The 13,105-nt window shown below is 34.1% G+C and overlaps 1 protein-coding gene across 1 annotated transcript in view; it reads right to left on the bottom strand.

The window, feature by feature from the left end:
* Window positions 1–13,105, bottom strand: part of Arl15 (ARF like GTPase 15) — a 397,137-nt gene that overhangs the window by 243,170 nt on the left and 140,862 nt on the right. Inside the window, exon 3 of the mRNA XM_027938132.2 lies at window positions 1,684–1,743. Coding sequence (XP_027793933.1) covers window positions 1,684–1,743 — 60 coding nt within the window. The remainder of the gene's footprint in view (window positions 1–1,683; window positions 1,744–13,105) is intronic.

The raw sequence follows: 13,105 nt of genomic DNA, 5'->3' as shown, positions 1-13,105 counted from the left end.
ATCCCTAAAGCTCTTTTACCTACATCTCCGAACCTCATTACAGAACAGGTACAAACTGAAACATTACCATCAAACCCTATAGTATCCTGCCCCATGTAATTTCCATCACCACACTCGTCAGGGCACAGGTCTTTCAACAAAATTAAAATTGGGAACAGACCTATCTTCATGTTTTATATCCCTAATCCTTCAATTCAATCTTCCATGGCACTGAATTTCAGTGGCACAGAGCCAAAGTTAAAATAAATTCCTTTAAATGTTTGTATTTTACTGTCCAGACACATTTGCTATTTATTTCATCCAAATAATCATCATATATAACAAACACTTCTCAATTAACCAATAGTTTTTTATTCCTGCTGCTAGGTGTTCAATAAGTTTCATGTCCAACCTAGTAATACTAAGTACTAGCCAAACTTAAGGTCAACAGAATCCTCCAACCATATACACTTTGATTCTCTGGATTTTTACAACATGTTATCTACCTCTAAAATATTTTTAAATGATATTATTGTCACTGAGGAGCAAAGAGGCACCAGAAACTAATGCAGTATTAAAATACTGAACCTAATAAACACAGCACCTTAAAATTTTACGTAAAAATGTTACTATGAGAACACTTGGGTAATGTGATTTTGGGTGTCAAAATTATAATAAAACTAAATCTTTTAAGGAAAATCAGAATTTCTCAATCATAGTTGCTTTTAAAGATTAATGCTATAAAAGCCAAATGTAGCTATAAAACTGACAGAGGCAAATCTGCTCTGAAAATAGACACCTGAAAAGGTCAATATTTCATTAGATAAAAATAAGAAGGTATCAAATACTACCAAAACAACATAAAGTCAGTATTTCAATTTCATCAGGCTACAAAATAGGTCACAGTTAGAAGGACCTTAAAGGAGAAGTGGAAATTAAAAAAGACAGAAAGAAAGAAAGAAACTGGGTAAGGTCAAGATCACAAAGCTTTTAAATAAATGGAAGAGAACTTTTTTCTAAGCCATTAAACTCACTGATATTATACTAAACTACAGAGTGCTCACCATTTTCCTGTGCCATTAGAGAATTTTTAGTAGGTTCACTGAATTGACTGATTTCTTTGTTAATCTATTTACATGGGTTAAGACCCTGGCAGACATAAAACACAACCAAAATGTGCCAGACAGAGGGTGTAATGGAAGACTGAGTGATGTATGCCTTGGGGTACAGCCTACCCAATAAATGTGCTTGGCTAGCAAAGACCCACTGGCAAAGATTTATTATCAGAACAAATACATTCTAAAAAGATTGAATACAACAAAACTAGTAGCATAAATACAAACTAAAACATATATATATGTGCCCTGTGCAGTTTGATGATACTAAAATTCTTTTCAGGTGTCATTCAAGAACAGAACAGTTTTCAACAAGTAAAGCCAAGAAGTAGAGCATATATAAATAGCTATTAGTGTAGTTCCTTAATTCATAGAAAAGAAAACAAAATTTATATCTCTTGGAAATCTTTGACAAATTTTAAAACCTATGTAAAAAGAGAAGGAAATATTTCTTGAATGTATATTATCAAGAGAAAAGGTAAAAATAAATCCCCTAGAATAAGTTATGTTTTAGTAATATATAATACATGGATACCAAGTTTTTTGGTAAAGTTAAACTGAGACACAGAAAGGATTTTAAATGCCATACCTCCAAGTTCTTTCACATTCAAGATGGCATTCTGAAATGGCACTGCCTTTATACTAAAACCTAAAATTAAAAAAAAAAAAATAAGAATTAGCAAATATTACATTAAAATACTCAAGATGCTCAAATTCTCTATTTTTTTTGGCAGATCAGAATGTACTTTGATAGATCATACCAACATTAGAAACGTATAATTTCTAAAATTAGATGACAACCTCATATTATCTTCTGTAATTCTGAAAACATTGTTAATTATGACAAAATATAATGCTATTCCCTTTACTTCAAAATAATGCCTTGTTACTTAATATATTATGCTACTGGGCAACATTTATCAATTGCCATTTGGAGGTATAGGGAAGCTTCAAAAAAATATTAAGTTGATAGCAGTCTTTGGATCTAAATACTAAAGTGAATGTCTTAACAGTTTTTTCACATATATAACTCAGTAACTCTAGAGATTAAGGTATTTATATTGTAATCATCTTATATTAGAATATATCATTCATATCAGTGTTTTAAGGACATGATTAATAATGCATATGTATATGTTTCTTAAAAGTACAATCATAATTATACATTTGTAGTAATACAATCATTTTTAATGCATTCAATAAAAATTTATATTACAAAAATATATTCAGAGTATATAGTCCTATGATTAATATTATATTTAGGACTTAACTATTATCATTCAAGTTAGTCAATTCAGTTGAAACATAAGAATGTGCATATACCCATACAAATATACACATGTCCATATGTACACTAAATATTTTTGAAAGGGGGCCACAAAAAAACTTGAACTAGTAATGACCCTCAGAAGCACTGGGGATCTGAAAGCCTTCAATAGAATGGAGATTCTTTTCTTTCATCTGAATGTTTTGCCATGTACTCTGTGTGTGTGTGTGTGTGTGTGTGTGTGTGTGTGTATGTGTGTTTTAAGCCCCACAAAACTTTAAAAGTTAATTTATCAGTAGTGTCTGAGAATCCATTTCATTTATGGCTTTAAAAGTTACTTAATGCATACAATTATAAGAATTACTAGGTGATTTTTTTCCCATTCCCCTCACAACCTCTTATATGTAATTTTGTATAACAATGAGGATCTCCTTCCATTTCCATGCAATTTCCCTTTTCTCTCCCTTTCCCTCCCACCTCATGTCTCTGTTTAATGTTAATCTTTTCCTCCTGCTCTTCCTCCCTCCTCTGTTCTTAGTTGCTCTCATTATATCAAAGAAGACATTTGGCATTTGTTTTTTAGGGATTGGCTAGCTTCACTTAGCATAATCTGCTCTAATGCCATCCATTTCCCTGCAAATTCCATGATTTTGTCATTTTTTAGTGCTGCGTAATACTCCATTGTGTATAAATGCCACTTTTTTTTATCCATTCATCTATTGAAGGGCATCTGGGTTGGGTCCACAGTCTTGCTATTGTGAATTGTGCTGCTATGAACATTGATGTGGCAGTATCCCTGTAGTATGCTCTTTTAAGGTCTTCAGGGAATAGTCCGAGAAGGGCAATAGCCGGGTCAAATGGTGGTTCCATTCCCAGCTTTCCCAGGAATCTCCATACTGCTTTCCAAATTAGGATAGGAAAGGTAGCAGAATACAACAGTCACTAATATGGCATCATGTAAAAATGTGGATGTGTAACCGATGTGATTCTACAATCTGTATTTGGGGTAAAAATGGGAGCTCATAATCCACTTGAATCTAATGTATGAAATATGATATGTCAAGAGCTTTGTAATGTTTTGAACAACCAATAAAAAAAAGAATTACTAGGTGAATGAAACACAGACCCCTTTCCAAGAAATTTCAATAAAGAAGACCACACAAATACTTATTATTTAAAACAAGTTATGGCTGAAAGGTGAAAAGATACATAAAAGTATGGTGTGAATAAGAACAATTATTTTACATGGATTTGCTTTGCTTTATAAAAATAGAAAATCAGCGTGTGCCTTCATAATCTAGCCCATCCTTCGCATTCCTTGGCCATATGTTGTCACAGTACTTTGATAAACTATCCATCGCATCCATGAAAGGATGGTTGAAGAACTGACTTTGGAAGCAGACAGAACTAGGTTTCAATTCTAGCTTGGTCAGGATAAAACAATGCATGTACTGTGTTTATTATAGTTCCCTGTGCACAATAAACATACAGTATGTCTTCTGGAATTATATTTTAATTGATGCTTAATTGTTGATAATTTAATCATTAGGTATTAAATCACAGAATTTAATTGTTGATAATTTAATCATTAGGTATTAAATCACAGAAAATCACAGAATTTCTGCCTGCCTAAACATATTTCAAACTCACAAGAAAGAAATTTTGGGTGCTCATTTATTAATCAAGTAAAAGTTACCAGTACTGAAAAGTACTTCTGTTGAATTAATGGAGGTATCAATAGTTGAAATTTCCTGCACAGAAAGTAAATGTTCATTGGATCCTCTAAGCATCTTCCAAAACATATCCTTCCTTTGAGGTCAGTGCAGCATTAGGTATACTGGTGCATGAAGTCCCTCAATCTTAGTACAGCAGCAGGAGGAATGAGGAGGCAGTCCCATGTGGCTGTAGCACTGGCATGTACCCCAAGGCCTGAAGGAAAGCCTCTCCAGGTGTCTGGCCTCTGGGAAATTCAGGAAAGCCGGTGCCAATCATAATACTTCTGTTGGCACCAAAATTCCACTGCAGGAGACTTGAATGCTTGAATGTATCAGTCTAACTCACATGGATGTCATACGGATTAAAATGCAATGATTGTGAAATCCTGGAAACAAAAAGCCCTCTACAAATGTTAAAAAGTCTATTAGTGATCATGTTCAGGACAACTCAAATATGGATTTTCCAAAGAAGTAGGGCAGGTCCCAACTTTGGAAAAGAAAATTATGGCGCACACCAGCAATGTTTAACAGCTTTGATTCTTAAAAGCTGACAAAATGCAGGCACTCAAAGGGAAGTAATATTCTTCCAGTAATGTCCGCACCCATACACAAAATACAATTTTGCAAATTTATTAATCCAACTGGCAGATTATATTACTGTTATTGTCTTTAAATCCTTGCGGAGTCTTTATAATAAATTGACAACAAAAATATCCTCAAATGTTCATACTGAGCAAAGTAACCTAGAAACGTTATTTATAGGCATATAAATGTTTCTATAGAATACTCATAAACATTTTCTCCACAAACAGAACACGTGTGGCTACATTCATACCGCAAAGGTATACCCAGTCCTCCATAATGCCATCTCTATATTATTTTTATAGTACAGCTGTATTATTTAATGTTCAGAGGGCAAAGTCTAAATAATCAGTCTAGAACATGATATTAGTATAATCTTAAAAATAAACTCATAATTATCCATTTGTGTAAGGAAATCATTTTTTAATGCATGCAATAAAAGATTTATAGTATAAAAATATATTCAGAGTATGTAGTTCTATAATTAACAATATATTTAGAACTTAACTTATCATTCAAGTTAGTCAATTCAGTTGAAACATAAAAATGTGCATATGCCGATACAAATACACATGTCCATATATACACTGAATATTTCTGAAAGAAGGCAACAAAAAACGTGAGCCAGAAATGAATATCAGGAGCCATTTCTTTTCATGAAAGAAAAAGTTTTTTTTTTTTTTTTTATATTTGTCATCTGCTGCATTTGCAAAGATTAAACAGAAATAAGGCAACACTCTGAATTCACCAGAAGGGCAACCAAGAAAGGCAATCAACACACTATATTTTATTCCTGTACACTGGGTTGGATGAGGTCAGGGAGAGAGAAGAAATTAATATTTAGTAGAGATACAAAAATCATATAATCAAAAGACCTTTCTCAAAGGATTTCTTTGAGGAATAAAAACATAGGCTCTAGAGCAAAAAACATCTGTGTTCAAATTTGGGCTCTGCCTAATTTTCACAGTTGTAACTACACATCAGTATACCTGTATTCTGTATTTTGCCCACTAGACTGCAAGAATCCACATGGAGAAGCAAAAGTACAGCGAATCCTACATGCCAGGCTAGTGCTTGGCACACCACTGGATCTCAATATTATTTAAAGATCGAGGCTAAGGTATTTACATCTATTTGCTAACTTAGCTGTTACAACAATCCCAAAGTTAAAGTCAAGAAGAAAGTAAAGCACAGAGGAGTTAAGGACCTGGTGAAGAGTACTAAGTACTATATTCAAAACCCGAACCCAGATCTTGTCAACAGAATGCTACACCATTGCACGGCCTCCAAGTACCACAAAGTTGATAGTCTTCCTATTTTGTTCAACTTTGAACCTAAATACTGGTGGAGTAGACTTGGCAATGCACACACTCCTATTAAACCCAATACTTTACTCTCCTCTTTTTATAAATAATTAAACACAAGAAGTCCAAATAAGTGTTCTTAGGTCTACATGATACTGCTTTCTTAATAATGCAATAGAAATGACAGTATGAATTTAGGTTGTCTTTTTTGATAGATATTATTAATAAAAATAGGAACTCGGAAGGAACAAAAAATGTCCAACTGACGAAGCCATGTTGGTGTTATCATCTCTTACTTCTTCAGAGCTGAATGTCCTTGGATGAGTCACTGGGACAAGACACTGCCTAGGAGGGCTGGTCATGGTGCTAAGACTCACCAGCCACATTTTTTTCCCTTGCTTTGGCTTTGAATTCCTCATCTGCAAAATGAGTGAATTAGATCAGCTCTGCAAGTTTCCTTTAAAATTGGGAGTGCATTACTTATAATCAGCAAGAAGGAGAAAACAACAGTAACCACTGAGTCGATCCTCAATGGCCTCCAGTATTTGGCTGAAGCCCTCAAGGGTAGGTCTCCCCAGGCTCCATTCAAACAACTTGATGGCTGAAGCCGAAGCAACGCACTCATTTTTTCCTGGCCTATCTAAGCTACATTAGTAAGACTGAAACCTCCCCTAAGATTTAACCCCACAAATTTTAATAAATATATGACTTAGTAACTCTTTGGGGAAATGATTGTTTGCATATCTTTCAGACTTTGTTCTGCAGTCCTTAAATCCAACAAAACCTGTGATAGAGGGAAGATACATTTGAAATTTTTCATGGGGAAAGAGCATTCCTGGAATTGTAACAAAATTAGTTTTGGGAGGAAAGTTAGTCTATTTTTATTCATCATGTGGAACACATGAGTGTTTTACTTGGGCCTACAAATTTAATTGTCCTCACCCCCACCCCCAAGGCTGCACACAATCACGCAGATACACGACGGTACGTGTGCTTCTAACCTGGACACTCTAAGAACTGCTGAAGGAAAGACGGTCTATACATCTGGTAGTCTTGTTCTGGACCAAGAGCATCATTTATGCCATTGCATTGATATTTGTGGTGTCTGAATAAAAATCTAGCAAAATTCTTATAAATACAATTTCAATGTCACAAAGAAAATTTAATCTACTGGCATTTAGAAAACCATCCTTTAGCAGATACCTAAATCTGACTTTCTAACATTGTTTCTCTTATTAACACATCTTCAGCTAATACTAAAGTTATTTAAATGCTTCATTCAAGTTTTCATGAACTTTTTCTTTCAAACAGTCATGATCTTTTTCTATTTTAACTGAATGACATACTACTTGACAATTTTTCAAGTACAGAAATACATATCCCTAAAGATATTTTCAACCTTTCTCAATTCAGAGTGTTCAGTTTTCTCTAGGTTATTCTCCATGATATATCATTATATTATCCTGAGACTTTAGATTCCATTCCTCTGGTTTAAAAAGAAAAAAAAAAGTGAATATTTGTGTATTCTATAGTTTAACAACCCCTCTTATCAACAAATTCCTCAGCAGACACAGTCAAGAAATTTGTTCTGGGCAGAATTCACTTTTGTTTTTTAGACCAAAGAGCAAGATGCCCAATTTCTCTCTCTCCACTAACCTTGTCCTGCTCTCTGGAGGATTTCTTGGCCCTTTGAGTTTTGACAATTTAAGTGTCTTTTAAAAATTATGTCAAAGCTGAAAGAATGCTAAAGTTAACGATCCAATAAAGTTTGGATTCCCTTTCTTCCTGGAAAAAAGGCAGGCATTCTTGCCTTGCTGAAATTGGATGGACATGCCCTTCTTACGATATGTTTTCATTTCATAAGAAACCAGCTCTTAAGGTAGATCCTCTTTTTAATTCTTCAAAAATCTTCCAACATTTCATTCTTAATTGACTTTTTAGTGTCAAAACATTATCAAATAAAGAAATAATTTAAAATGAAGCTCAACATAATTCAGCCACATTAACAAAGTACATAGTGATGTTACATGTTATTTCCAGTTTATGTACAAAAGCATAGTTTTCCATGGCTTAACTTAAAAAATAAATGTAAGTTTAATTTTTTCACTTTCTTCAATAGAAAAATATATACATTTTCTAATCTATAATCATTTCAATTGAGATTCCATAATTCATTTAATAACCTCCCTTGCTGTAGGACGCTGAGGTTGCTTTTGAGTTTTAACTATTATACAAAATGTTGCAAGGAATTGCCTTCTGGATATAGTTTCTTTTAAATGACTTGTTTATAATAAATGGCTATTGGCATCACGACCAGGTCTATGAGTATTTTGGTAATTTTTGGTTTATATGAATAATTGTCTTCCAAGAAAAGGGACAGTAACAGTCACAATGGCACCAGTAGTACATGTACATCTCAATGCCACTACTATCTTCTCAGCATTGGGTCTTATCATAAAGAAATGAATTTTGGTAAATTTAAGTATAAAACTAACTTTTTTGTTTATTCCCTCATAAAAATGAATTTTTGGTAAAGCTGAACCTGCTCCATCAATTTCTTTGCCACTTTTTCTGTTTATGAATTATCTTTGTGGACTTAACATAATTTATATTAGATTCTCAATGATATCTGTAAATGTGATTGAATTCTCTAAGTAGGACAGCCACAAATTGTTATCTTAATGTTTTATGCAAATATTTCTCAATGGCATTGTTTCTTCTTATGTTGAGCTTGTTAATTTTAGATTTCCAGTGACTCGGTTTTATATGCTCAAGTCCCCAGATCCCTTGCTTTGTGACTCGTTCCCTACAGGCTCCCCCAGCTATTTTCCTCCCTTCTTTCTCACTCAATCATCCATAGGCATGTGTGGCTTTCTGACTTCTCATTTTTTCTAGCTACCATTTCCACAACTGATGCTTGTTTGTTTATTTTAGTATCTTCCTTCCACCTCCTTTATTCTTCACTTACATATACATCCAGGTATTCCTCAAAAAAGAACCCTGAGCCTGGGTTGTATGTTCAAAGATGCCAGCAATGCCCATTTGGAATGCTAGCACACAACAGTTTCTGTGGGTCCACTGGTACCTAAAGTCAGCCTGCTTGACTCTCTGCTGCCTCTCCCTCACCTCATCCCCCCGCCATCGTTAATTTGTTTCTCTAACATCTTGCCCTCCTCCTTTCACTACAATGAACACAAGGACCCAACCAACAACCATCTACTCCTTCTTTGCTCTCTGCTGTATCTTCATGCTTCTCATATCCAATGCAGCCCTACCTTGATCATTACAGAGCCCTTTCACTGAACTGTATGGAACCTCCCCTATGTTAAGGAAAGCGTTCTACATGCTCCAACATTTTCTTGCACACTTTTTCTTTTTCCACTAACCAACAGAGCCTTTCCTTATCAGTACCTCCCAGCATAAGCCCTGCTTCCTAATAATACTTTGAGATCACTTCACTACCACAGTCAATAACTTTCCACCTGAAGTACGGCATCTGCTTGCGTATGGGTGTTCATCTTTCCATCCTCTAATACTTGGAGAATATGTTCATCTATCTGATTGAATTCAGTATTCAACTTACCATTGTAAACCATGCCCTACCTTCTTCTAAAATTAAGGCAACATTCTCCACAGCTAACCTCTAAGTCAGTTTTCAGATCTCTAAAATCATCAGCTCTAATTCACATCAGTCATGTCTAATTTACTGGTATAAAGTTGTAGATTCAAATTAAATTTTCTATATTGATGAGATCATGCCTGGTGTGTTGGTTAGAATCTCTACTATAATGTTGAGTAGACGTGATAAGAACAGACATCAGTGTCTTATGATCTGAGCAAGAAAGAGTCATCTTTCACCATAAATGTGGCAATAGCTGTGAGAATTTTCACAAATGTCCTTTAACAGTTGGGTAGACTTTGATATTATGACTTTTGTTATTCCTATGGGATGGGGGTCAAACCCAGGGCCTTGCACATACTAGGCAAGCACTCCACCACGGAACTACAAACCTAGCTCCAGATTGCTTTTTTAACATAAAAAGTAACTGCATTCCTAGGATAGATGTCACTTGGTTACAATAAATTATCCTACTAATATATTATTGCTAGATTTGATTTGCGAGTAGTTGTTTATCATCTCTGCATCTGTGTTCAAGAGGGATATTGGCAGGGAATTTTCTTGTAATGCCTTTGTCTGGTTTTGGTATCCAGTTAAATTCAGTTTTATAAAAGGAGCTGGAAAGTTTTCTGGAAGATATCAAGGAGAATTGACATTGTGTTTTCCTTTAAATGTTTGGTAGGATTCACTAGTGAAGCCAATTACACTTCAAGTTTTCTCTTCTTAACTATAATTTCAATTACATTGATAAATCTTGAGATTGAAAGATTTTTCTGTCAAAGATTTGTCCATTTCAGATATGTTGTCAAATTCATTGGCAAAAAGTTGGTCATAACATTCCTTACCATCTTCTTAATATTTATGAAATCTGTACTGATGCCGTCCGTCTCTCTCATTCCTGATATTGGTAATTTGTGTCTTCTTTGGTTTTTCCTGATCACTATGGCTAGAGTTTTATCAATTTTATTGACCTTCTCAAAAAAAACCAATTGCTTTTCCATATTAAAGATTTCCATTTTGGCCTTATTATTTCATTTCTTCTGCTTACTTTGGTTGTAATCTATTCTTCTCTTTTAGTTTTTTTATGTAGAGCTAGGAACACTAATTTGAACCTCTCCCTTTCTAATATGGGCAGTTGAGTTCTATAAATCCTCCCCCACCAAAATACTGCTTTGAGAGACAAACCACAGATTGATATGTTGTGTAGTTGTGCTGTGATAAATACTTTATAGTTTCTCTTTTGATTTTTTTCTTTGATCCATACATTACTTAGAAGTTATTCAGTTACCATATCAAGAGAAAAATTTTCAAGGTCTTCTTGTTATTGATTTCAAATTCCATTCCACTGCAATCTGCAAACATGTTTAGTACGAGTTGAGTCCGTCTAAATTTATTGAGATTTGTTTTATGTCCTAGATGATGGTCTAATTTGGTAAATGTTCCATTTGCACTTGAGAAGAATGCCTTCTGCTGTTGGGTGGAGTGTTCTATGTTAGTCAAGTTGGCTGATAGTGTTGTTCAAATCTACTCTGTCTTGGCTGATTTTCCTCTTGCATGTTTTATTATTTGATGAAAGAGTGAAAACTCTTATTATAATTTTTTCTAATTTCCTTTGTAGTTCTGTCATGTTGTACTTCATATATTTTGAAGCTCTGTTATTAGGTACATAAATGTTTGGCATTGTTATGTCCTCTTGAATTAAATGACCCCTTCATCATCATGAAATGAATTTTGTTATTCTCAGCATTAGTCTTTACTCTGAAAAGTACATTGTCTCATATTAATATAACTACTGCAACTTCCATCACACTTCTAGTATGATCCTATCTTTTCCCATTCTTTCCTTTTAACCTATTTGTGTCTATGTTTAAAGATTCTTTCCTAAAGTGGACATTTGGTGGAATTGCTTTTTTTAAAAAAAATCAAATCATATCAAATCAGTCATTTATATTTAACTTGATTGTTAATGGTTATCAACACTTGATTGGTAATTCAGTGTCACTTTGCTACTTGTTTCCTATTTGTCCCATCTATTCTTGCTCCCTTTTTTCTTCTTTTTCTGCCTTCCTTTGAATTGGTTGTTTTTGGTAAATCCATGTTATCTTATTTAAGGTATCACTGTGAGCAGGCACAGTGGCACAGGCCTGTAATCCCAGAAATGCAGGAGGATCGCAAGTTCAAAGGCAGCCTCAGTAACTTAGTGAGGCCCAAAGCAACTTAATGAGATTGAATAAATGAATTGTAAAAAACGGGCTGGGGATGTCCTCTAACCTCCCCCGCAAAAAAAAAAAAAAAAAAGATATCACTGATTTTAGTGCGACTTTAGGATTTATATAGCACATCTTTAATCAGTCTGCCTTCAAGTGTTATTATACCACTTTATATACAGTATAGTAAGAACATTACAATATGCTGCATTTGTTTTTCCTCCTATGATATTTATGTTATTCTCATGCATTTTACTTTTACATATCTTATAAACCCCATAATACATAGTTATTTTTAAACAGTTATCTTCTAAAGATATTTAAGTAATATAAACTAAATCTTGATTGCCCCTGTAATTTTCATTTCTGGTACTCTTCATTGTTATATGTATCTTATATGGATACAGATTTATCCATATTTATATATAAATCTTTATGTATTTACATATCTTCTATGGATACAGATTCATATATGTATCTTATACACATATAGATTTATAACTGATATCATTTCTCATCTTTCTGGAGGTCTTCATTTATCATTTCTTATAATGTTGATCTGCTAGTAATACATTCTTTCAACTTTTGTATATATGGGGAAAAAAACAATTTTTTTCTTTCCTTTTAAATATTTTTTCTAGGATACAGGGCGCCTCCCCACACTTTCACTACATTACTGATGCTGTTCCATTGTCTTCTCACTTGTACTGCTTCCAGTGAGAAATCTGATGTCATTTTCATCTTAGCTCTCATATATATAATACTTTTTATCTGCTTTTTAGGATTTCTTTATGTATTCCTCAAAATTCCCAAAATAAAAATCAAAAGGACATTTCTGTATATATCCATTACATGTGTATGTGTGTATGTCTCCATGTCTTGCTCATTCTCATATTCTCTCTCTCTCTTTCTCTCTCTCCTGGGGGTGGGTATTGATTTAAGGAATTAGCTCACATACAGGAGGCTGATAAGTCCAAAATCTGCGGCAGTCAGCTGGCAGGCTAGAGACTCAGAAAAGAGCCAGTGCAAAGTTCAAATCCAAAGGTCATCTGCTGTAGAATTCCCTCTTATTCTAGGGAGGTCAATCTTTTATTCTGTTCAGGACTTCAACTACCTAGAGGTCACACCATAGTATAGAGGGCAATCTGCTTTACTCAAAGTCCAGAGAGTTAAGTACTAATCTCATCTAAAACAACATCATAGAAATATTCAGAATAATGTTAGACCACCTCTGTGGACACCATGGCCATGTTATATATAAAATTGACCATCATATATTTTTTTTAACCACAGGCTTCAGGCAATTTTATTATGATG

The sequence above is a fragment of the Marmota flaviventris genome, chromosome 5 (assembly GCF_047511675.1).
Source record: "Marmota flaviventris isolate mMarFla1 chromosome 5, mMarFla1.hap1, whole genome shotgun sequence".
In the NCBI taxonomy this organism is placed as follows: Eukaryota; Metazoa; Chordata; class Mammalia; order Rodentia; family Sciuridae; genus Marmota; species Marmota flaviventris.
This window is presented reverse-complemented; position numbering and strand designations above follow the sequence as displayed.